At 38.5% G+C, this 22,145-nt stretch overlaps 1 protein-coding gene across 1 annotated transcript in view; it reads right to left on the reverse strand.

Moving 5' to 3' along the window:
- Positions 1 to 22,145, reverse strand: part of Gpc6 (glypican 6) — a 943,908-nt gene that overhangs the window by 90,614 nt on the left and 831,149 nt on the right. Inside the window, exon 5 of the mRNA XM_048341182.1 lies at positions 10,593 to 10,723. Coding sequence (XP_048197139.1) covers positions 10,593 to 10,723 — 131 coding nt within the window. The remainder of the gene's footprint in view (positions 1 to 10,592; positions 10,724 to 22,145) is intronic.

Genomic DNA, 22,145 nt, shown 5'->3' on the forward strand with positions numbered 1-22,145 from the left:
TGATAGACTATTTTCACGATCAAGGATGAATACTTCTTCTTCAGATTTACAAAATGAATCACGAATCCATGCTTAGAAAATGCTATTTTAGCTGGGCACCATTTTCTCTGTCTGTAATCCTAGCTATTCAAGAGGCCATGATCTTAGGATCTTGGTTCAAAGCCAGGTAGGGTAGGATAGTTTATAATTTTCTTATCTCCAATTAACCTCCAAAAAGCTGGAAAAGGAGAGGTGGTTGGAAGAGCAGATATGGTTTAAGTAGTAGAGCACCAACCCTGAATAAAGCTCAGGGAAACCATCCAGGCCCTGAATTCAAGCCCTGGTATGTGTGGGCATATACACACACGCATGCATACACACATTTCCACTTATTGTTCCATTTATTGTGACAAATTAAGGCAAACCAAACCAACAACATTAAAGTAATAACTAGAACAAAAAATCCTGCTTCTTTATTATTTGGCAGTATTTATTGTAGTTGAGAAGCCTGTTAGAAAGTGGATGACCTTGTACACAGAACAGTCAGATTTGCTCTTTGATGGGCGAGGGCTGAGCTAAGAGCTAGAGTTAACAGACTTACAATTGCCCCCTTATTTGAAATGTTAAGCTCTAACGACAACCTCTCCCAATGCATACCTGTAACCACAGTGCTAACACTTATGTGTATCTTGTTCCCTGCATACATATAACTTTTCACCTAACAGAAACACATTATGGCTTCTCTGTAGCATATCCAAATCATAATATCATTACTTTTTTGCTTTGGGAAAATCATTATTACATAAAATGAGAGTTCTTTGAACCTAACAATATTGACAGTCATTTTAAAATCATATGTGACTACAAGTGACAGATGGGGAGGTAGCATATAAAGCATAGATACACTGGGCAAAGGACATGATAAAATCATGCTATCCAGAATGGGACAAAATTTTAAATTGATAACTTGTTTGCTTCTGGAATTTTCTATGTATTACTTTTGGACAGGAGCTGACTGTGGGTAACTAAGAGGGTAGACAGTTAATCTACAGCTGAACGGTAGTACTGTGACTGAGTTCAGAGCTCAGGCAATGGGTATTGCTTACATTAGAGGGGCAGGTAACTTGTTCTTTAAACAATATCACCCTTCCTGATACTCTCGCCTAACCAAAATGGTGAACAATGGCCTGGAGAGAGAGCCACAGTTTTGGTACAGAGTCCTAGGCTTCTTCTCAAAGTGGGAGTTGAGGCTGAAATCGGTGCTCCAGAAGGCATTTTCTTATCAGTGGCAGTGGATAACTCAGGATTTTTTTTAAAAAACCATTTTGTTCAAAGTTAGTGGGCATAGGAGCTCTATGCTGACCATTCCATAAAATTAAGCTGGAGCTTTTAGAGTTCAACTTTACACAAATTTATTCTTCTGAATCCTAATAGCTTTCTGCTAATTTCCTAAGAATTGCTATATTTTAGTTATAAAAATCATTATAGTCATGACACAAAATGTTCTCAATGTCCAGGTTTTTGCTTGAAAATTTCTATAGGGATTGTCTTTTAAGAAGACATTTTCTTGGCCTTCATTTCAGAACAATCTCGTCTCTCATCTTTCCCTCTTCTCCCATTTTCTTTCTCTCTTGTACGTTTCTCCCTGACTCATGCTTTTCTTTCCTTAAAGATCGATTGCAATGGTTCCTTGGCCAACTCCTCTGGCAAACTCCAACTCCAGGATGGGACCATCATCCTGTTAAGAGAATTTTGGAATCTACTGAATCAAGTCCAGTCATTAGTTTTAGTTTTGGCTCCTTTTCTTGGCTTCAGTTTTTAAAAGCCAGCCACCATGTCAGTTTTAAGACTTAAAAATGTACTACTGATGCATACACAGTTTGGTTCCAGAATATCCATCAGATGCATTCCATACTTCTTAAATTTTTTTCAGTAAAACAAAATTCCTTCCATTGGTTTAAGGAGAATTATTTTCCCCCTTGAACATTTTACTTTCCTCAAATAGCAGAACACCTTGACTTAATATTTTTTTCCACAAAGGGGGAGCAGGGAGGAAAGAGTTTCAAGGAACTGAATACAGCTTATTTTGGGGTATGGAGAAAAGAAACCCCAGGGCTCTCTGCCTGCCTAAATGATGATTTCAAATGTGTTTTGCTTCTAGGTTTTATAGCAGTTCTTTAAGTTCACTTTGCAGAATATGAATGACCTCAGCCTGGCACTGTATCACTCCTCATTTAACCCAGAACTCAGCAATATATGTTGAGTGTCACTAACCCAAAAAATGAGTGCTGGGGATGAGAAAAGTGACTATGCCCTGATCCCATGTTGGTTCTGACAAGAGCTCAGGTCATTAGATGTGCTCAGTGTAATGAGAATACCCACAAGGACCAAATGACACAGGCTGCTTCCTAGAGCACCAGCTCTTACTGACTCCTGAGATCACTTGTGAATTTTTCAGCAATTCTGCAAGTTGGTTGTTAAACATAAACAACTAATTAAAGAATAAGTTGTACTAATTTACAATTATACGTTATTTTAAAATTAAGTGTAGTACATACTCCAAACTAGTGGGTCTACGATCTTGAGGTTATTTGTGCCAATCACCCATAAAAGAATGGAATATTATATCATGAGATGCTCAATGACATCACACTGGGACTTGAAATCGGCCGTAGTAGGTGTATTTACACAGAGCAATGGGCAAAAACCATAAGCTAGCATGTTTTTCCCTATGGAGGTTGCTCTTTTACACAACTACAGAGAAAGGACAGAGGTAATTAACTCCATTGGAGTTAAAGGAGATTACATGCACCCTAGTGGAAAGGAAATGCTGAGAGATGGACATCAAGTTCTACATGTGTGAATGGGAAGAGGCTCATGACATTCTTCTAAAACAATCATCACTGCACATGAGAAATTTGGACCAGTGGAAAGAGTTGTCTGTACAAAGTTGGAGAGAAAATTTCAGGAGATGAGGATAAAAGTTGTAAGAGCTATTTCAGGAGGTCCAGGAAAATGCCTTCCCTTGTTCCTAAGAATATACTGGGTGTTAAAAATGAAACTGAGTTTCAATCATCCATTTTTGAGTAGACTACATTAAATATAATCTTCTCATCTTTTTCTGTGCAGTTAAACTAAAAGAAAATCTTAAGATAAATCTCCAAAGGTTAGAAATAATCAGGAGTTTTCCTTCCTCATCAAAATGAGAAAAATTTTAATCTCTTTTACATAGAAGAGGAGTTAAAAGTAGTTTGCTTTGGATATATTTCCTATAAATGCATTATAAGCATTCTTCTTAAACTTTCATTTTATATTGTTTTTCAAAAGATGCCTTTCCTTGAAAAAATATGGCCTTGCTACAAACAGAAATAGAACAGATCTTGATTTTTCTAGGAGGTGGTAAAGAAGTCAGAAAGTAGAAAATGTTTCAAGGTTACTATTCCTTAGTGTAATGTTACAATGGATGGGTGGAATACAGAATCTGAATTTGAATAAACCAGAGAAAATCTTGTAAATCTAGAATCATTGAGTCTGTAGGATTTTCCTTTGAAAACAAAATTAAGGGAGAAATAGGCATAGGCCATAATCATTTATAAATAGTATGTCCATTTGCTTTTTTTCTCAGAGGTCAGGCAAGAAGGAAGAAACAATTTGTCAATGAAGCAGGTCAATTTTTTTTCTTCTGTGTATGAAGAGTAGGTTATTGGACCTAGAGAGCACTGGAATTCTTTAAAGTCTGTTTGCAGTGGTAATGTTGGTGTGGATGACAACATAGACTATGGTTGGACTGCTGACATAGCCATCAGCAGCTCTTCTTTGGAGCCTGCTCATGCTGGACATCTATGTAGGTCCATCTCTTCCACTAGGAAATAATTTTCAGTTGAAAATAACTATATAGTCATAGGATTAAATGCACAGTTTGGACCTCAGGTCTGCTTTTCTGATCTCAGATGGTGAAAGTAAAGCCACAGACTCTAGTGGACAAGTTAAAAAAGCAGAGAATTAATGCTATTACAGCTTACTATATCATAGATATTTTCAATGATAACCATGAAGATACTTAACCTTTAAGAGTGGTTTTACACATTCCATCAGAAGCATTTTACATGAATTGTATCCATTCAAACAACTCTTTGAGGACTCTATTAGTTTTCATTTAGCTAATTGAGTTTAGATAGATATATACATTTTCTCCAAATCACACAATTAGTTAACAATAAGATCTCTGGTCTGTCTGATGTCAAATTCTGACTGGATAACCACTATAAGGTAACAAACAGTACAAGAAAGGTATCCAATGCCTAACGTACGAAACTGTAACCTCTCTGTACATCAGTTTGATAATAAAAATTTGAAAATAAAATAAAATAAAATACCTAATGAAAAAAAAAAGAAAGAGAAATTTGGCTAACTTTCGAAGTATTTACTGTTCCTTATTGTTGAGGTCTCTCTGCATTGTGTTTTCATGTTTTGAATTCAACTCAGCAAAAAATTATTTTCCCATGTGTAAAATGAAGTGTTAGAAAGAGTGTGCATTGGTTCTCAGGCCTGCATTTGTGCCTATACCAAACTGTTTTCTTCCTTCTTTTTGTTAGTTGTAGGGCTTGAACTCAGGGCCTGAAGGCTGTACCTACGCTTTTTCACTCAAGCCTAGCACTCCATCACTTTGAGCCACAGTTCCACTTCCAGCTTTCTGGTGATTAATGGGAGCAAAGAGTCTCATGGACTTTCTTGCCTACCCTGGCTTCAAATCATGATCCTCAGATCTTAGTCTCCTAAGTAGTTAGGATTACAGGCACAACCCACTTCCTTCTGGAAGTTGTTTCCTTTACTATAGCTTTGTAGTAGAGTTTGAAGTTTGGTATTGTTACACCTCCAGTACTACTTTTTCTGCTAAGGATCACTTTTGCCTTTTATGGTTCCATATGAATTTTTGGATTGTTTCCTCTATCTCATTGAAAAATAATGTTGGGATTTTAATGGGTATTGCATCGAATTTGGAGATAGCTTTGGGCAAAATGCCAGTCCAGGAACATGGAAAGTCTTTGTACTCACTTAGGTTTTCTTCAGTTTCTTTTTCTTTTTCTTTTTTTTTTTGGCCAGTCCTGGGCCTTGGACTCATGGCCTGAGCACTGTCCCTGGCTTCCTTTTGCTCAAGGCTAGCACTCTACCACTTGAGCCACAGTGCCACTTCTGGCCGTTTTCTGTATATGTGGTGCTGGGGAATTGAACCCAGGGCCTCACGTATATGAGGCAAGCTCTCTTGCCACTAGGCCATATCCCCAGCCCCTTCTTCAGTTTCTTTCCTTACATTTTTATAGTTTTCACAATAGAGCTCTTTCACATTCTTGGTTAAGTTAATTCCTAGGAAGTTTTATTTTTATTTTTTTCAGACTATTTCAAATGGAATTGCTTTCCTGATTTCAGTCTGAGTCATCTCATTGTTACATATGAGAAAGCTACTGTTTGTTTGGTTTTTTTTTTTTGTGATCTAATTTTATAACTTACTACTTTACCAAGGTTTTGAATTAGTACTAGTAGCTTGGGGGAGGGCTCTATAGGGTCCTTTAAATGTATAAAACACTCTGGAAAGCAGGATGCAGGTCTTCAAAAAATTACACCTGTGATTCAGCAATTCCACTATTTATCCAAAAGATTACAATCCGGGGTACAGTAAAGCCACCAGCACAACCATATTAATTGCAGCACTATTCACTCCTCAATGGATAAATGGATCAAGAAAATGTGATATCTATCTATCTATCTATCTATCTATCTATCTATCTATCTGTGGTAGAATTTATTCATCCATTAGAAAGAATATTGTACCATGTGTAAAGAAATGGAAAGACCTGAAAAAATTATGTTAAGTGAAGTAACTCAAGCCCAGAGAGTCAAAGGCTCCATTTCCCCCCTTATATATGAAAGCTAGATTTAGTGTATAAACTTATAAGTAAATTCATTGGTTGGAGTGCAAGTGTATACAAATGTATGAACTGATATATGGTAGGTTTAAGGGAGAACTCAAATAGCATAATTCCTTAGAAAGGCAAAGTCAAAGTCAACAAAATAAGCACCAGGAAACTGATACTTGAAAAGGGTGGATGAATTAAGAGGAGAAACGAGGGAAAATGCCGTCAAGAATTCAATCAATGTATATCATAAAAATTAAGAAGCGTGAGGGAAGAGGTGGTAGGGTAGGGATGGGTAACATGTGGAAAAGGGCAACATTGATCCAGATGCATTGTATTCAAAGACTGCTTTGTTAAATGGCAAGTCCTTTGTGTAACCACTTAAAAATAATAAAAGTTAAAAGAGAAAAAAAGAGCATTCAGAATGTTAGAGCGTGTAAAATGCAACTTCTTTTTCTCAGATAACTAACAATTGTGGGCAGAGAAAGTAAAATATCCATAATGCAAGTAAAAACATACTCATTGCCTTAAGGAGACACAAGTAATACATTCTAGGAGGAAATATGTACACTACTGGAAAAAATATTCATATTAAACAAAATTCTAAATAATGTCTTCACAAATAAGGTATTTCTCTATCGGAATTCTCAAGATATTACTTATCTCTGAATATTTTGAAAGGAGAAAGATCTAGAGAAAAGAAAATAACTTGGAGACTAGAAAAATACAACTGAATAATTAATGAAAAAATGTGTTTGTAAAACTACAAAGTGTTGTGTTGGGAAGGGACATTTAGATAAACAACACCTCTATAGATGAGGAAACATTAAAAGTTTTCTTTTCCTTCCTGTTTGCCTAGGATTTTTTGGTCTTTATTTGACCTAAAGAATCAGGAAGAGAAAATTAAGAACCTGCAGGCTGGCTTGCTCTTCTATAATGGGTTCTACTCCTGTCTGTAATAACTATTAATTGAATGGATAGTTTCAATTGCAATTTAATAAGTCTTCCTTCTTAATTTAGATTATATCTGACAAACCAATCTTTTCCTGGATTAGATTTGAAATTATTCCTATTATAGTAAAATGACATCTTGTAAAATCAGTTTTATTTTCCCTGATAGGAGAGGAAGGAGATTATATATTGATATCTGAAGTTCAAAGGCAGAAACTCTCAGATTTTTTTCTTTTCTTTTCTTTCCCTTGGAGAATTTTCTTAAAGTTGTCTGGAATTCACTAGAGACGGTGTTTCATTAAAAATAACAATTCAACAACTTGTGTACATTTGCATTTGCTTACCGTTTCTATGTGCTGCTCTGCAACACAGTATGATTCCAGTTCTAGGTGAGTTTCCCTCAAAGGAAATCAAGAGATTGTCAGGAAACAAATACCAAACAGAGTGGGTCAGATTTTCAATCTGCAGTGCATGCTGTGATAGGAATCTACAGAGGGACAGATGAGACAGAAGTAGGGAGCATTACAAGCAGGAGGAGTTGCAAGTATATGCAAGGAGCTATGAGGAACCCTGGTGAGGACTGGAGGTTTTGTTCTGTAATAGATTGCCAGCCTAGTAAATGCAAAGTTCTCACTTCAAATCCTCAGTATCACCGGGGGGGGGGGGGGGTACTGAAAGACAGTAAAACTGAAAGAAAGAGGTGGACATGACTTCCTTCAGCATCTAGAAATACTTGGGTGGCTAGAAGAAAGATGGACTTGAAGGGATTCAGCAGAGAAAGTCATAAGACTAAGCAGATATGTTAGAGCAACTTTTTGTAAGGTTTCTTAGGAAAAGGAACTTTTTGTCAGAATTGGGCAGTGGGGGTGGAGGAGGTTCATTACCTGTGTTGTCTGGCATTATTTTCTGTGTACTTGTCCGTGTACATGTTTATTTATTCCGTGTCTGTCTCTTCTATTGGAAAGTGCATTTGAGATGCGTTGAACCTGGACCTCCCCTGTCTCCCACATGCCAACAACAACGTATGCCACATGGATGCTCAATAAATATTTGCTGGATGAATGTTGGGAAAGAAAATAGCAGTGCTTGACATGAGCATGAGCACATACCCATGCAAACACACACCTACTTCTAAGAAGTGTGGGATGGTCTCAGGCTCCAGACACTTTCCTCTTCATGGTCTTTTTCCCCCCCTATCCTATTCTCCAGAGCCATTTCAAACATCTGCAAGCTTCGCCTCCCTGAATTCCTCCAACACTGCTGGGAGATGGGGCCTCTCAAAACAACACTAATTGGTTTGTAGGTAATAGATGTGAAAGGTAATAGATCTGACTTTTTTTTTTTAGCAAAGAAAATAGTCTTTTGTGCAAACCCCAAGGGTGCTATTAGCCCCAAAAGTTGAGCAATTTGGAACATCATCCTTTACATGGAGTACCCCAAGCTCATTAAAGCCCTGAAATAGGTCTATCAAACTATTGGCTCAGCTATCTCCCTGAGAGAGCAAGAAACCCAGACCAAAGTTTTTCTTACCCCACTTTCTGCCAAGGCCAAATCCAATTTGATTCATACCCAGCCAAGGCGACCTTGTGGGATCCCAAGGTTGTCTTTCTGCTCTGCAATGCCCCTCCTCCTTCCTGATTACATTTGAAACAATAGTCATAAAACATTTAAAAATTGGAAGAAAGCTATGTGTGTAAATCTTTGCCTGATATATTTTTTCCTTTTTCTTCATGTTTAATGATCTTTAATTCAAACGGTAAAGTTTAGTACATGCCATTTTGTATTGCTAGGGAATTTGTTCTTTTAGAAACAAGAGTAGGGGGGAATGTAACAAAATGATATTTCTACTTTTCAAAAACTTTCAAAGAAAGTGTAAATCACTGGGCCTTGAAAGATCTATTTAGCCAAACCCACTACCAATAGCTCACACCCATTCCATACACATATTCTTGAATAAAGATTACAATTCAGCTCTGTTTACATAACTACTAGCACCAGCATGCTTCCTATACTGCCAAACAATGTGAGCTACGTTCAAAATGCATTTATTTTTAAAACACAAGGGCAGTTCTTTGTAGAAAGCAATACTTAAGCTTCCAGATACAGTTCCCAGAAAAGGCCTACTCCATTCAAAAGCCTAGACACTCTCCTGCTTCCAAATTAGAATACCTAGCCTAATATGCATACAAGCATGAGTGGCAAAGTTGAAGATAAGTATTAACTATGTTTTCTATTTTTTAAAGCACAGCAAATAAAAATTGGTACACTTTGGAAATTCAGTTTCACATCACTGCCATTAACTTGAGGACCATTACACAGTTTTAAAAAAAGGAAGCAAAAGGGAAAAATTTTCTCCTGTTTTGAGCACTGCAGTACATAATTTGACCTGCCCAAACAGATCATTTGCAAATATCAGGTCAATAAGCTGCTAACATCCATAAAAAGGTAGAAATGCAATACTTTAGAGGTGGTATCTAAACAAGAAAAGACAAAAACAAACTGGAATGAAAGCCTAGATATCTCATCCAAAACCAGGGCTTTTTGTTTGGACCTTCATACTCTTCTCTCCCTCTACCATATCCTGCTGGAGTCCAGGTTCCATTCCCCTAGGACCCTGTCCACCCACAGACCCTGCAACTCCCTGCCTAAAGTTGCTGGGACAGGGAGCTTCAAGGCAAGAAGAAGAATGGTGTAGAAGGGAAGTAGAGATGTTGATTCACCAACATGAGATGGAAGTTGAGATGCCAAATGAGATGCCAAAGAGAGGAAAATTATAGCCTGATGGGCTACATGGATCCAAGAGAAAGAGGCATGAGAATGGGTGGTGGAGAAGTAAGGAACATGGTTCCTCCCTATGGTTCAGGAGGCCAGAAATTTCCACCTCTAGGTGGTGGTAGTATAGGTTATGAGGCCTGGTATATTTCAGTGTGAATGCAATTGCTCTGTCACCAGGTTTAAAAGACTGCTGTAGAGGTGGTTAAGGTTTTGCTACAGGAGACCTGTAAAGAGAACAGAAGGGCACTGTGCGGCCCATCCTTGTGGCAGAAAAGAAGCACTGAAGACCAAGGCTGGAGACCCATTGCACTTCTCTGTTTGTTTATCTTCAGCTGGATGGAGACAAACACAAACTGTGCACCTGGTAATTGTATTCTGCAGGTGCAAAACCCAGGAGCCCATCTCCTATGACTAATGAGAAGGAGGTATCTTTTGCCTTTTAACGTGTGCTTGACTCCATACAAAGAACCATTTTCTTCTGAAAGTTCACTAATAAGGTTATACTGTAGCCTTAAAAGGAAGAAGAAATGTTTAATTACTGACATCATGTGTGATGTTGAATTATTAACAACTGAACATATACCATGTATATCTCAGGTATACAACTGGTGACATAAGAGACATTTCTAGAGAAAGAACAAGGTATGTGTGAAAATTACAAACATTGGGAAAGAAAATTCCCCCCAAATTGCTCACACATGTGAGAGATTAGCATATTTGGGGCTCACCAGGACTTTTGGGTAGCCAATAATTTAATCATGACTGAGTAGTTGGGAACTCAAAACTAACTTCCCTTCTCAAAGCCATTTTGTTCGACATTTTTAATGAAGTAGCATACCTGTGAGTCAATAGGAAAAGCCCACTGGCAGTGTATTAGAATTTATAATCCAAGCTGACATACCTTGTTATTTCATTTTTATGCCATGGCACCTGTATTGTGTGCATATATTAGTAGAAATGTTACTAATCAAGTACCTTTGCAGACACTTGCATGCTGTTTTCTTGCATGTTCATGATGGCTTCAGAAATCTTGACATCTATAGGGTCCATGACCGACTCAATGTTGAATGGCCCTTCTAGTCTCTCTGCCACCAAGAGCATTGCATCTGTAAAAAATACAGGGACATAATTTATTGAGAGCCAGGAGCTCTAGGTACTTAATCTAGTCACCCATTTTCAAAACGACTGCCTGAAAAATAACTTCAATCTTTCCCACTTTTCTTTTACATAGTCAAAAATAAAATGGACAACTAAAATCAGAGTATGTTTTACTTCAGTCGAAGACTTAGGATTAGTTTGCCTGCACAGAACCATACCTGCAAATAAGAAAATGAGTACAAATGCAGACAGTTGACCTCAGCTACCTATTTCATGTGAAATAAAAAGCAATATATGGTCAGCAATCAACTGTATTTTGAAAATAGAATATGATCAAGAATTGAGTGCGGGGGAAAATGAAAATACTAGAGGCAAGTGAATGCAGATTTATAAATTGGAATGCACAAATATCAAGACACCAGTCAAGCATATCTATCTGTGTGAAGCATTTCTGGATTCCCCCCCCCCCCCAAAAAAAAAAAAGACATGCTCCTACTTGTGCTACCTTTCTACAAAGTATGCCTTTCTGTTTTTGATCTTTAACACTTCTTGGGAGAAGTGTTGGTTTGGGATTTTCAAATGTCTGTGAAGATGTCTTGAGCTTAATGGAACTAACTATTATTCAGAAAGCACGAGTCTCCTGTAATGATGGCCTGGAGACGGAGTTATGAAGTAGGAATCATGCCTTGTTTTGTTCTAAAGGGCCGAATGTCCATGAGAAAAAGCTTGGGTATTATTAAGCCACGGATTAGTGAGGCATATAAAAGGGCAAGGGACAAGGACTCTCTCTCTCTTTCTCTGTCTCTCTCTGTGCATTGTGGGCACAGGTGTCCTTTCTGCAGCATCCATGCTGGGTAACCAGAATCTGCATTAGAACTCTTTGTAATAATGAAATATTGACAATGGAAGAAAGTCTGTTAGAGCAGGACTGAGGAATTCAATTAATTAATTTAAATACGATTAAAAATAACCCCAGAGGCCAGTAGCTACGAAACTAAACAGTACAGTCTAGACTTTTAACCTATCAAGTAAAAAGATGTCAACATTTTCAATTGTTGTAGCTCACAGAAACTAATCTTCAAAACATTTTCAAAATAATACACATTTATTATGCAATATTCACAAAATGTAGAAAAGAAAAACCAAGAGGAGAAATACAGCATAATCCTACTTCCCAGAATAACACTATAAACAGTGTGGTATGTGCTCTGTATTTCCCCCTCTCTGTGCATGAATATTTTAAGCATGCAATGAAATATAGAGCACATCTATCATATAATCTACTTTCTAAATGTAATATATTATTAATGTACAACACTGTTTATAGTTAGCTGTTTTAGAGTGGGGTGTAAAGAAACCAAATTTTATTTTTATTGCTTATCTAACCATGTTCAACCCAAGTCCACAATGAAAAATTCTCAGGGATGTAAAGTAGCTATGAATTAGATGGGTGAGAAATGTGTTAAGATGACATTTGTTTTATAGGACATCCAGAACTGCCTGGGAAACAAAGACTCCTGTTTTTTTAAAGAGCCTAAGGCTTTCTGAAGCCATATCCGTGTTTACAGCTATCAATGAGTGTTCTCCCTCAGACATCTGAGTCGTTACTGTCCTCGCCACGGAATGAGCGAGAGTGGACGCTTGTCTTCCATGGTAGAGTCCAGAGCAGTGGAGAGCATCCTCCCTCCAACCCCCTCACTCTGTACCCATCACTGTCACATGGGTGACCCCAAAAGCATACCTACAAACAAGGGCTCATAAGAAGCACTCACAACATCTGTTCTTTCCTTTAACTTTTCTTCTGTAGATAAGGCAGAGTTAGCTGTGTATGTCCCAGCAGGGGTCTCAGATGAAAACAGCTATTTCTCCAAATCCTATGAGTTAATTACCTGGCAGTATGAACAGAGGATGTACTTTGTTTGGTTGTACTATTTCACAATTGAAGATGTTTTAGTCTTTAAGGTTTGGAAGAATGGCTGAATGTTGTCTGAAGGCTAGTCGGTTTCTTTTGTGTCTTTATATACACACTTTGTGTGTTTATAAAAAATGATTTCCTTTGTTATAAAATCTCCTAGCAGGTATTTTTTTGTCCTTGATGATTAGTTATAATGAATGAGCAGGTTGCTCTGGATGGATACAATATTTTATAAAAACCATCAGGAAATCATTGTACGGGAAAAAGAAATGGCTCCATTGAATTATCCAACAAATGTAACGGAAGGAATTGATAACTACGAGATAGCTATCAGTTAATTTGCTTTATATGTGTATTGAATAAAATGATTATCTAATGAGTATATACACATATATATCCAAAATGAATAGGTTGAGTTGGTGAAGTAATCATATGTGTTGTAATGAAAGCCAGAAAGCAGATTTAGCCTGGGCAATTTGAATTAGGTCCTCAAGGCTTAACACCGAATCACAACCTGGTGATTTCAGTCCTTCTATGCTTTTTCTTTCTCCTTTTTCTTCTTCTTTGGAGCTATTGGGGTTTTTACTCAAGGCCTTGTGCTTGCTAGAAAGGTACTCTACCACTTAAGCCATGTTCCTAGTCCCGTTCCATGTTATATAAGACCAGCATGCTAGCTCGCCTTGAAGATTGCCGAGCCTGCAAACTCATCTCCCCAAACGATAATAATAGGGCTCTGGGTGATGCCTTCTCTCAAACAGTTAGTTGCCAGTCTGCCTGTGGAAACCAGAGATCCTACTGACAGGAGGCAATAAAATACAGAGTCAAATGCCCCACGCCAGGCTGTCTATCCTACTATTTCCATTCTTCATGTCAATTCACTTGCTTTGCTACACAAATCAATTTAAGATGATTAAGTTTTAATGCATGTATCCATTTTTCATTTAATTTGATCACAGGTCATACTTTTTTCATACTTTTTTCAAAAGCTATTCTATGGTTTATCCTATTAGTAGTTTTCTTTTTTAAAAGTTACAGGATGAAGATATTTAGTTAAATAAAGTTGAATTCTACTTTGAAGACTCAAAGGCAATACAAATCAGCTCAAAACATCAGGATCACGGGCTGGGGATATAGACTAGTGGCAAGAGTGCCTGCCTCGGATACACGAGGCCCTAGGTTCAATTCCCCAGCACCACATATACAGAAAACGGCCAGAAGCGGCGCTGTGGCTCAAGTGGCAGAGTGCTAGCCTTGAGCGGGAAGAAGCCAGGGACAGTGCTCAGGCCCTGAGTCCAAGGCCCAGGACTGGCCAAAAAAAAAAAAAAAAAAAAATCAGGATCATAATTAAAAAGGAACAATGAGAATGTAGTTAACAATATTGAGTTGAGTTCCATCAACTTCTTCCTTAAAGAAAAGGAATTTAATAAATTCTTCATCAAAATGCACTGAGATAAATAGCAGTTATGAATGCACACAAATACATTCAAACACACTGTTCATGGAGCCTAAAATATACAAAATATTCTAATTCCTGGAAAAACTCAGGTAAAGGACGTCTGCAACGTCTCCATAAAACAACATTGATTTATATTATATATAGGTTCATTGTGAGAATGGGAGGAAAGGCGGCAGAGATAAACAGAGGCAGGGCTTATGTTTTTCCTACTGTGTAGTTGTTTGTGAAAAAATGCTAGATGGTCTAAGGCCTGAAAAATCTACACAAATAAATTATACACAGGTGCTTAGAATATATACAAATATTTAGGTTCAAAACCACAGATATCTAGGTAATATAATCACCCCCATCTCTGCTTTCCCTTGCATGAAAGGAAAATATAGTTGTTGTTGTTGTTGTTATTTCAGAAAACTCCTCCAAGATTCTTCACTTTTAGCGACTGCTGCTGTTAGGAGTCTAGTTCCCATGTATTACAAAGTGAGAAAGTCGCCATCGGGCCCGAGATCTCAGAAAAGGCATCTATCTACTGACTGGTGAATCTGGGCTCCCGCCTCCAGTGGAGAGAGAAAGTCTGCATAGTCCACAAGCCGACTGGTAGATCCCTTTGTGTCCACCTGGCTTTCCACCTGCCAGACAAACCCTGAGTCTAAGGACAGCCTCCTCCTTCCTTGGGGCTGAGGGAAGCTGTGCATTGGGACACACTGAAATCTCTGTCATTGCAAGTGTAATTTTGAGACACCAGAGACAAAATAGTTTTCAGACATCAAGACAGTAGCTGGTTAAGTTTCTCTGAAACCAATTAAGTTACACATGACCATAAGTTGCCCCGAAGGTTCCACAGGCCATCCTGTGCTATCTTAATTATCTCTGTGCTCTTCGTATTTAAATATATATGGGATCCTGTTTTTACCTCTGGTCTTACAGCTGTTATTTCTGGACAAGTAAATGAGGAGAGTCATAGTATGTTAGCTAATGATGAGCTATTCATGTCTATACAAATCTCTGGTGTTGCTCAACTCTTATTTCTCCTTATGAAGAATATTGCTTCTCCTTATGAATAAAAACATAGATAGGTTAGAAATAGGTTGTATAATAGTGAGAGTTACTGTCACACACTGAGAGATCTGGAGTTGTTTTACTCCAAGGCAATGAACCAAGCTTGCAGGTAAAGCTGCACCTCTAGGCCAAGGCATTATGCTTACATAAGCACAGACTTTCTGGTTAGGAATGAAAGAGGAGCTGTGAAGTCAGGCCTTTCCACGAAACAGCCAGGAGATAATACCTAAGTCCCTTCATCCACAAAGTGTCATGTTCTTCATATTAGGGAATGGAAACTATTGAGAACATCTGCCTCATCGTGGTACTATGCTCAATGAATGAAGATGCTGCTTTAACCATTATTAGTGCATTGTCCGGAACCTCATTCATTAACTCTCAACAATTTAGCCTTTTAGAAGCCAGCACCACTAGGTAGTCTGAGTAAGAAGTGGAGAAACTTGCAACATTTGGAGGGGAGAGGCAAAGTATTGTCCGAAACTGATGTGAGGAATATCATGATCCATATCCTCATGGCAATGGGTAGCTTTCAGACGCATGGCTGGTGCCACTATGCACATTCAGTGAGTGTTTAGGTAGTGGGAGCTGCCTTGATAGATGCGTTCATTACCGAGACATAGGAGGCTGAATTATCTTCTCATGATGCACCTCTTTGGCAACTGCAGATGACTGTAAAGTTTTTGGAGGTCTTTCCAGTGGGAATGCAGGGTTTAGGTCCCATCCCCTGGAGTCTTAGGTGGGTTCCCAGACTGCTGTAGTAGAAGGACATAGTGACAAACTTCTAGAGTGAATGTCTAAGACAACCTCCTCGTTCACCCGTGCAAACCTCCTCTTCTTGAGGTCACTGTGCTGGTTGGGTGACATGTGGCCACTTCAGGTGACAGTCCCCGCAGGGCCCAGGGGACAGTGCTAGGAGTGGAGCCATTTTGGATCTTCCAGACTAGCCCATCTGCCTGGTATTTACCAAGTAGCGACTCCAGTCAGCATGGCAGGAAATAGAAAAATCAGCCGGCTGAGACTTGCCTGAATCTCGGATCCAGAATACTCTGCCTTTTGATGACACAGTTGCTGCTTGTCAAAGTGGAGGACAATTCATTTTGTAAAAATAAAGAACTGGAGCAAACAACCATTTTCATGAAACACAAAAATAACATTTCCTATTTGTTCAGTAATACCCAAATAGTTCACGTTTAGGACCTTACCATCCACCTCTGTGCAAACATTGTGAAGGTTAAGAAAAAAACCAAAATGTTATCCCAAAGGGAATATAGAGAAAGAAAACCAGGCTCCTGGTTCGCAGAACACTAAGGTTCTCAGCCTCAGATTAGAAACTATATCTCCCGAAGGGGAGGGGGTGTGTGCAGAGATGTAGGAATGGCTTGGGAAAAAAAAGTGATCTGGTTTTACTGGAAGCATTTACTGTGATGAGTGAAGATTTACATGAGGAGCTGACACCATTGCTGATTTCTGAGTGGCACTAGGTTGAAAACTGTCCAACTGCAAGGAATCCTGAGGGTTATGTTCTGCTGTCAGGAAGAAGAAATATAAAACAACATTGTGCTCAACAGGTGGACTTTCACTTGGAGAATAAAGGTTTCTAGAGTGTTTTAGAGGAAGCCGGAGGAGAACGTCTTTCTTTTGAGCTGGTGTTTGTTTTCTGAGTTTTTGAAATAACCTTGAAAATTCAATTCAAATAACCTGAATGTAGCTGGGCATGGTTGCACATGTCGTTAATCTCAGCATTTGGGAGGCTGAGGCAGGAGAGGATCTTGGGTTTTATGCAAGTTTGAGCTATATAGTAAAACCCCAGATCATGTCCTCCTCCAAGCACCTCACTTTACATGGCTTGTTGAGGTGTCATAAACTCTCACGAGGATAGTGGAGGCAGAAGCTGTCTGTGGGACTGCCCTCCAAAAATTTAGCTTTATTTTGAGATCACAAAGGTAAAGTCTATAAAAAATATTTTCTTTTCATTTGGGTGAAATTTGCCGATTCAGAGCTCTCATTAACTCATCTAAAACTTGTCCTTAATAAATCCTCCATGACAAAACCCTTCCCTTTTTGAATTCCACAGCCGTCTGGTTTACTTTCTTTCAGGGCAGCGTTTGCTCCTCTTGCCCTTGCTTTAGCTTCACAGAGAGACTGTCCTCACTGTGAAAGCATATGAAAGAATTGAAAAACCAAGCATCTCTCTCTCTCTCTCTCTCTCTTTTTTTTTTTTTTACAACTACCCTGGTCAGTTCATTCACTGACATCAAATTCTTCATTAAAAGAAAAAGTAAAAACCAGCTTCTGTGTTTATATATAGGCTGATGAATGCCTGGGCTTGCTGGGGTCAGATCCATTGAGCATCTTCGTCTTTTACTCCCAGTCAAATTGGTTAATTAAAACGCCCCATGAGCTCTGGGCTGGGAGGATGGTTCAGCAGAGGCCTAGAGGGAAGAACAGTTCCTGGGGACTGAGGGTCTTAGGTCTCAGCAGACAGACGGAGCCGGAGTGGCCTGTCAAGGAGACAGGCTTCAGAACACAGACCTTGAGTGTACACAGGCAGAAGGTCCACGCTTTCCTCAGGGTTTCCAAAACGTTTTTTTTTTTTTGTTTTGCTTTGTTTTGTTTTTGTTTTTGGCTATCATTGCATTATGTCTGGATTTGGTGCTTTCTAATCTGTCCTTTGACATTGAGGGTTTGTCTTTTAAATATGCAATTTTAAAAAGTTCATTTGGGTAGGTATTGAGGTTTGGACTCAGGTCCTTGTGCTTGCAAGAAAAGTGGTCTACAATGGATTAGAACTGAAGACCCAGAAATAAAACCGCACTCTTACAGCCAACTGATATTCGACAAAGGAGCTAAAGATATACAATGGAATAAACATAGCCTCTTCAACTACTGGTGCTGGGAGAACTGGGCAGCCATATGCAGAAAACTCAAAGTAGACCCAAGCCTATCACCATGCACCAAGATCAACTCAAAATGGATCAAGGACCTCAACATCAGACCTGAATCCTTGAAACTACTGAAGGACAGAGTAGGAAAGACACTAGAACTTATAGGCACAGGAAGGAACTTCCTGAATAGAGTCCCAGGGGCACAACAAATAGGAGAAAGACTCGACAAATGGGACTACTACAAATTAAAAAGTTTCTGCACAGCTAAGGACATAGCCACCAAAATAGAAAGACAGCCAACGATATGGGAAAGGATATTTACCAGCACAGCAACAGACAAAGGCCTGATATCGGTCATCTACAGAGAACTCAAAAAACTAAGCCCCTCCAAGCCCAATAAACCTATTAGGAAATGGGCAAAAGAGCTAAAGAGAGACTTCACAAGAGAAGATATAAAAATGGCAAAGAAACATATGAGGAAATGCTCAACATCCCTGCTAGTAAAGGAAATGCAAATAAAAACAACCCTGAGATACCACCTCACCCCAGTTAGAATGGCCTATACTCTGAACTCAGGAAACAACAAATGCTGGAGGGGCTGTGGGGAAAGAGGAACCCTTCTCCATTGTTGGTGGGAGTGCAAATTAGTACAACCACTTTGGAGAACAGTATGGAGGTTTCTCAAAAAGCTCAATATAGACCTACCCTATGACCCAGCCATACCACTCCTAGGCATCTATCCTAAACAGCAAAATCCAAGATATCAAAAAGGCATTTGTACTACCATGTTTATCGTGGCACAATTCACAATAGCTAAAATATGGAAACAACCCAGATGCCCCTCCACAGACGAATGGATCCAAAAAATATGGTACTTATACACAATGGAATACTACATAGCGATTAGGAATGGTGAAATATTGTTATTTGCAGGGAAATGGTCGGAACTCGAACAAATAATGTTGAGTGAGACAAGCCTAGAACACAGAAAACAAAGGGGCATGATCTCCCTGATATATGACTGTTAACAAAGGGAGACGGAGAGACAGTAGAGACCAAGTCTGTGAATACTGTATATGTTCTTGATACATTGTATATTGCATATATGTCAACCTGACCTAGACAAGGGATAGAAAAACAGGTTGTAAGATATCATAAGAAATGTACACACTGCCCTACTATGTAACTGCACCCTCACCCTCTTTGCACATCACCTTGTAAAAAAATTTATGTCCAATTAATAAAAAAAAAAAGAGTCTCACAAAAAAAAAAAAAAGTGGTCTAACCAGTTGAGCCATGCTGCCTATCTCTTTTTTTTTTTTTTTTTTTTTCTCTAGTTTTCCCAGATAGGTCGAAGGTCTTTGCCTGGCATGAACCATAATCCTCCTATTTATATTGCCAATGCAGGTAAGATAGCAGGGGCCTGGTACCTATATGTGGTTTGTCTGTTGAGAGAGGGTCTAGATAATTTTTTGCCTCAGCTAGCTTTAGTAGTGATCCTTCTTATCTATTCCAAGTAGCTGGGATTATTGGCATGAACGACTGTGCTCAGCCTAATTATGTAAACTTGATTAGGCCACTGCTGTACTCTAAAGACATAAAGTTGGCACCGAACCTGCCATAAGAAAGACTCTTTACATGCTGACCTTGCCAGTTTTGCCTTCTAGTTCCTTGCTTACACTTAACATGGCTCAGGGCTTCTGGGATGCAAATGATATTGCCATGAGTATCTGTGTATATAATAAATATTGAACATTTGTGCAAATACATCTTAGATAAAGTATAGGAAGTGAAACTTTTAGGTATACATTTTGAGAATCTGGAGAGCTACCACCACAAAGGTCAGATTTCTATATTCCTGTGAAACATGACGGTTTCTGGTTCTCTAAGTCTCCAACTTTCAGATTTCAAAATGTTTGTATTTTTCCCAATGGGTCAGCATAATAAAATGACCTCTTAGTATAGTTCTTACCTGAATGTCTCTCAGTATAAGTGGGACATCCTTAATACAATTTAAAGCTATTTATTTTTGTCTGTCTCCTTATAAATTCGTTCACTTGTTTTACTGTTGGGCTTACTAACTTTTTTCACATTGATGTAAATAAGTTTCTTTTTGCAAAGATTGAGAAAAATTTGTCCTTTTGCAACCAAAATTTTCAGTTATTTTGTCAGTGTTATCTTTTGACTCCATCCGTGATGAACCTGCTTGACAAATACATTTTACTTTTCTGTAGTTAATTTAACAATTCTTTAAAAAAATTCTTACTTTTTTCTCCTCCCCAAACCACCTCTATGACTCAATCTAGTGTCACTTGCACTTTTATTCATTGAGTGTCTTGTTGATCCTTGGTCAGGGCCTAGGAATTTTTCAGGCCTTTATACCATTTCTTAGAAGAGTCTTTTCTATCCTAGGAACTTTTAACAGTTCTGATCCTACTATCTTGGAACCTTGCTAACAGATCCCTGGCTGTCTTAATATGTGGATATTTGCTTCTATATCAGATCTTTCCATTGCTACGTAATATTGAAGAGGGCCTGATACTTCATCTGGGTTGTTACAACCCCTAGAACAATATGGTCACTTGTCTATATCTGTGGGTTTCAAGTCTGCACACTTACCCAGCTTCAGATAGGAAATAGTAAGAAAAAACATAAGCTGTATGTTATTAAGCCTGTATAGATTTCCTCCTCATTATTTCCTCAGTCCTACAGTCTATCAACTACTTGCATAGCATTTACCTTGGATTAGGAAATGTACAAGTAATCTAGATTTGACTGGTAGTATAAGACAGATGTTAATTGGTTACAGGCAAATTCCATGTTGTCATTTTATACAGAGGACTCAAGTATCTGCAGATTTAAGAATCTATAGGGGTGCTGGAACTAACCATATGGATGCAGAAAGATGAAGGTATTTGAGTCCTGAGAGGAGTTAAATGAACGTTTATTTGTTAAATAAATAGTTAGAACAAAAATTTTAAATCTTCCTATATTTTCTTCTACTAGCTTAATCAAAGTGGCCATTCTATTCCTCCCTTCTGTCCTAAAGTCCCTTTCCATCCTCCCCAGCACGCAAAAAATCACAAATGCCCGGAAAACTTTATAAGCAGTGGCTACAGGATAAATGGCCCCTTGGTGGCTTTTGATGCGTTATAACATAGATGAAATGTTTCTGGGGGAATTTAGAATCTTATTGTACCTTTTTATTAGGTAGAAATAACTTTTTAGTTCTTCTAGCTTGAAATTGAAAAGTGTGGCTGGTTTGTTCCTGTGTAAGGTTATTTCTAGGTTACACATCCCCCCCCCTCCCCCACATATCCCTCCCAAATGTGGAGATTTTGGGCTATTCCAAACCTGGTATTTCCTGCTGCTTTTCAAGACCCCCAAGTTTGCTATTAACTTTCAAAATAATCTCTGTGATGAATGCCTTTTTGGTTTCTTCCTTGTAATTTATTTGCATTCAGGAAACACCGAGTTTCTGATCTTCTTTTTTCCTACTTTACCAACACTGTAACATGGTTAGGTCCATTAAACACACACACACACACACACACACACACACACACACACACACACACACCTCAAAACCTTGAGAAAGGATTAGATCAAAATCATAACAGATTTAGCTAAATATATCACACATAGTACGATGAAGGAAGGAAAATAATAGAAAATGGAAGTGAACCAATTAAATGGAATTTAAAAGAGTTCATGGATATCAGATACAAAAATAAAATCCATCCAGAATAGTAACAGTAAGGAAAGTAAAAGATGAAGGCCCGATGGGCTCTGGTCTATGTTTGTAATCCTAGCTATTTAGGAGGCTGAGATCTGAGATCATGGTTCAAAGCCAGCCTGGGTAGTAAAGTCCATGAGACTCTTATCTCCAATTAAGCACAGAAAGAGCTAGAAGTGGCTCAGCTGGTAGACCACTAGCCCTGAGCAAAAAGGAGCTCAGGGACAGTACCCAGGCCCAGAGTTCAATTCCAGGAGCAGCAGGAAAAAAAAAAAAAAAGGCCAAATGAGAAAGAGAGAAAAGAGACAGAGACAGAGAAAGAGAGAGGAGAGAGAAATAGAGAGAAGAGAGAAACAGAATTGAATGAAAATAACTGTATTTG

Source organism: Perognathus longimembris, chromosome 3, assembly GCF_023159225.1.
Source record: "Perognathus longimembris pacificus isolate PPM17 chromosome 3, ASM2315922v1, whole genome shotgun sequence".
Taxonomy (NCBI): Eukaryota; Metazoa; Chordata; class Mammalia; order Rodentia; family Heteromyidae; genus Perognathus; species Perognathus longimembris.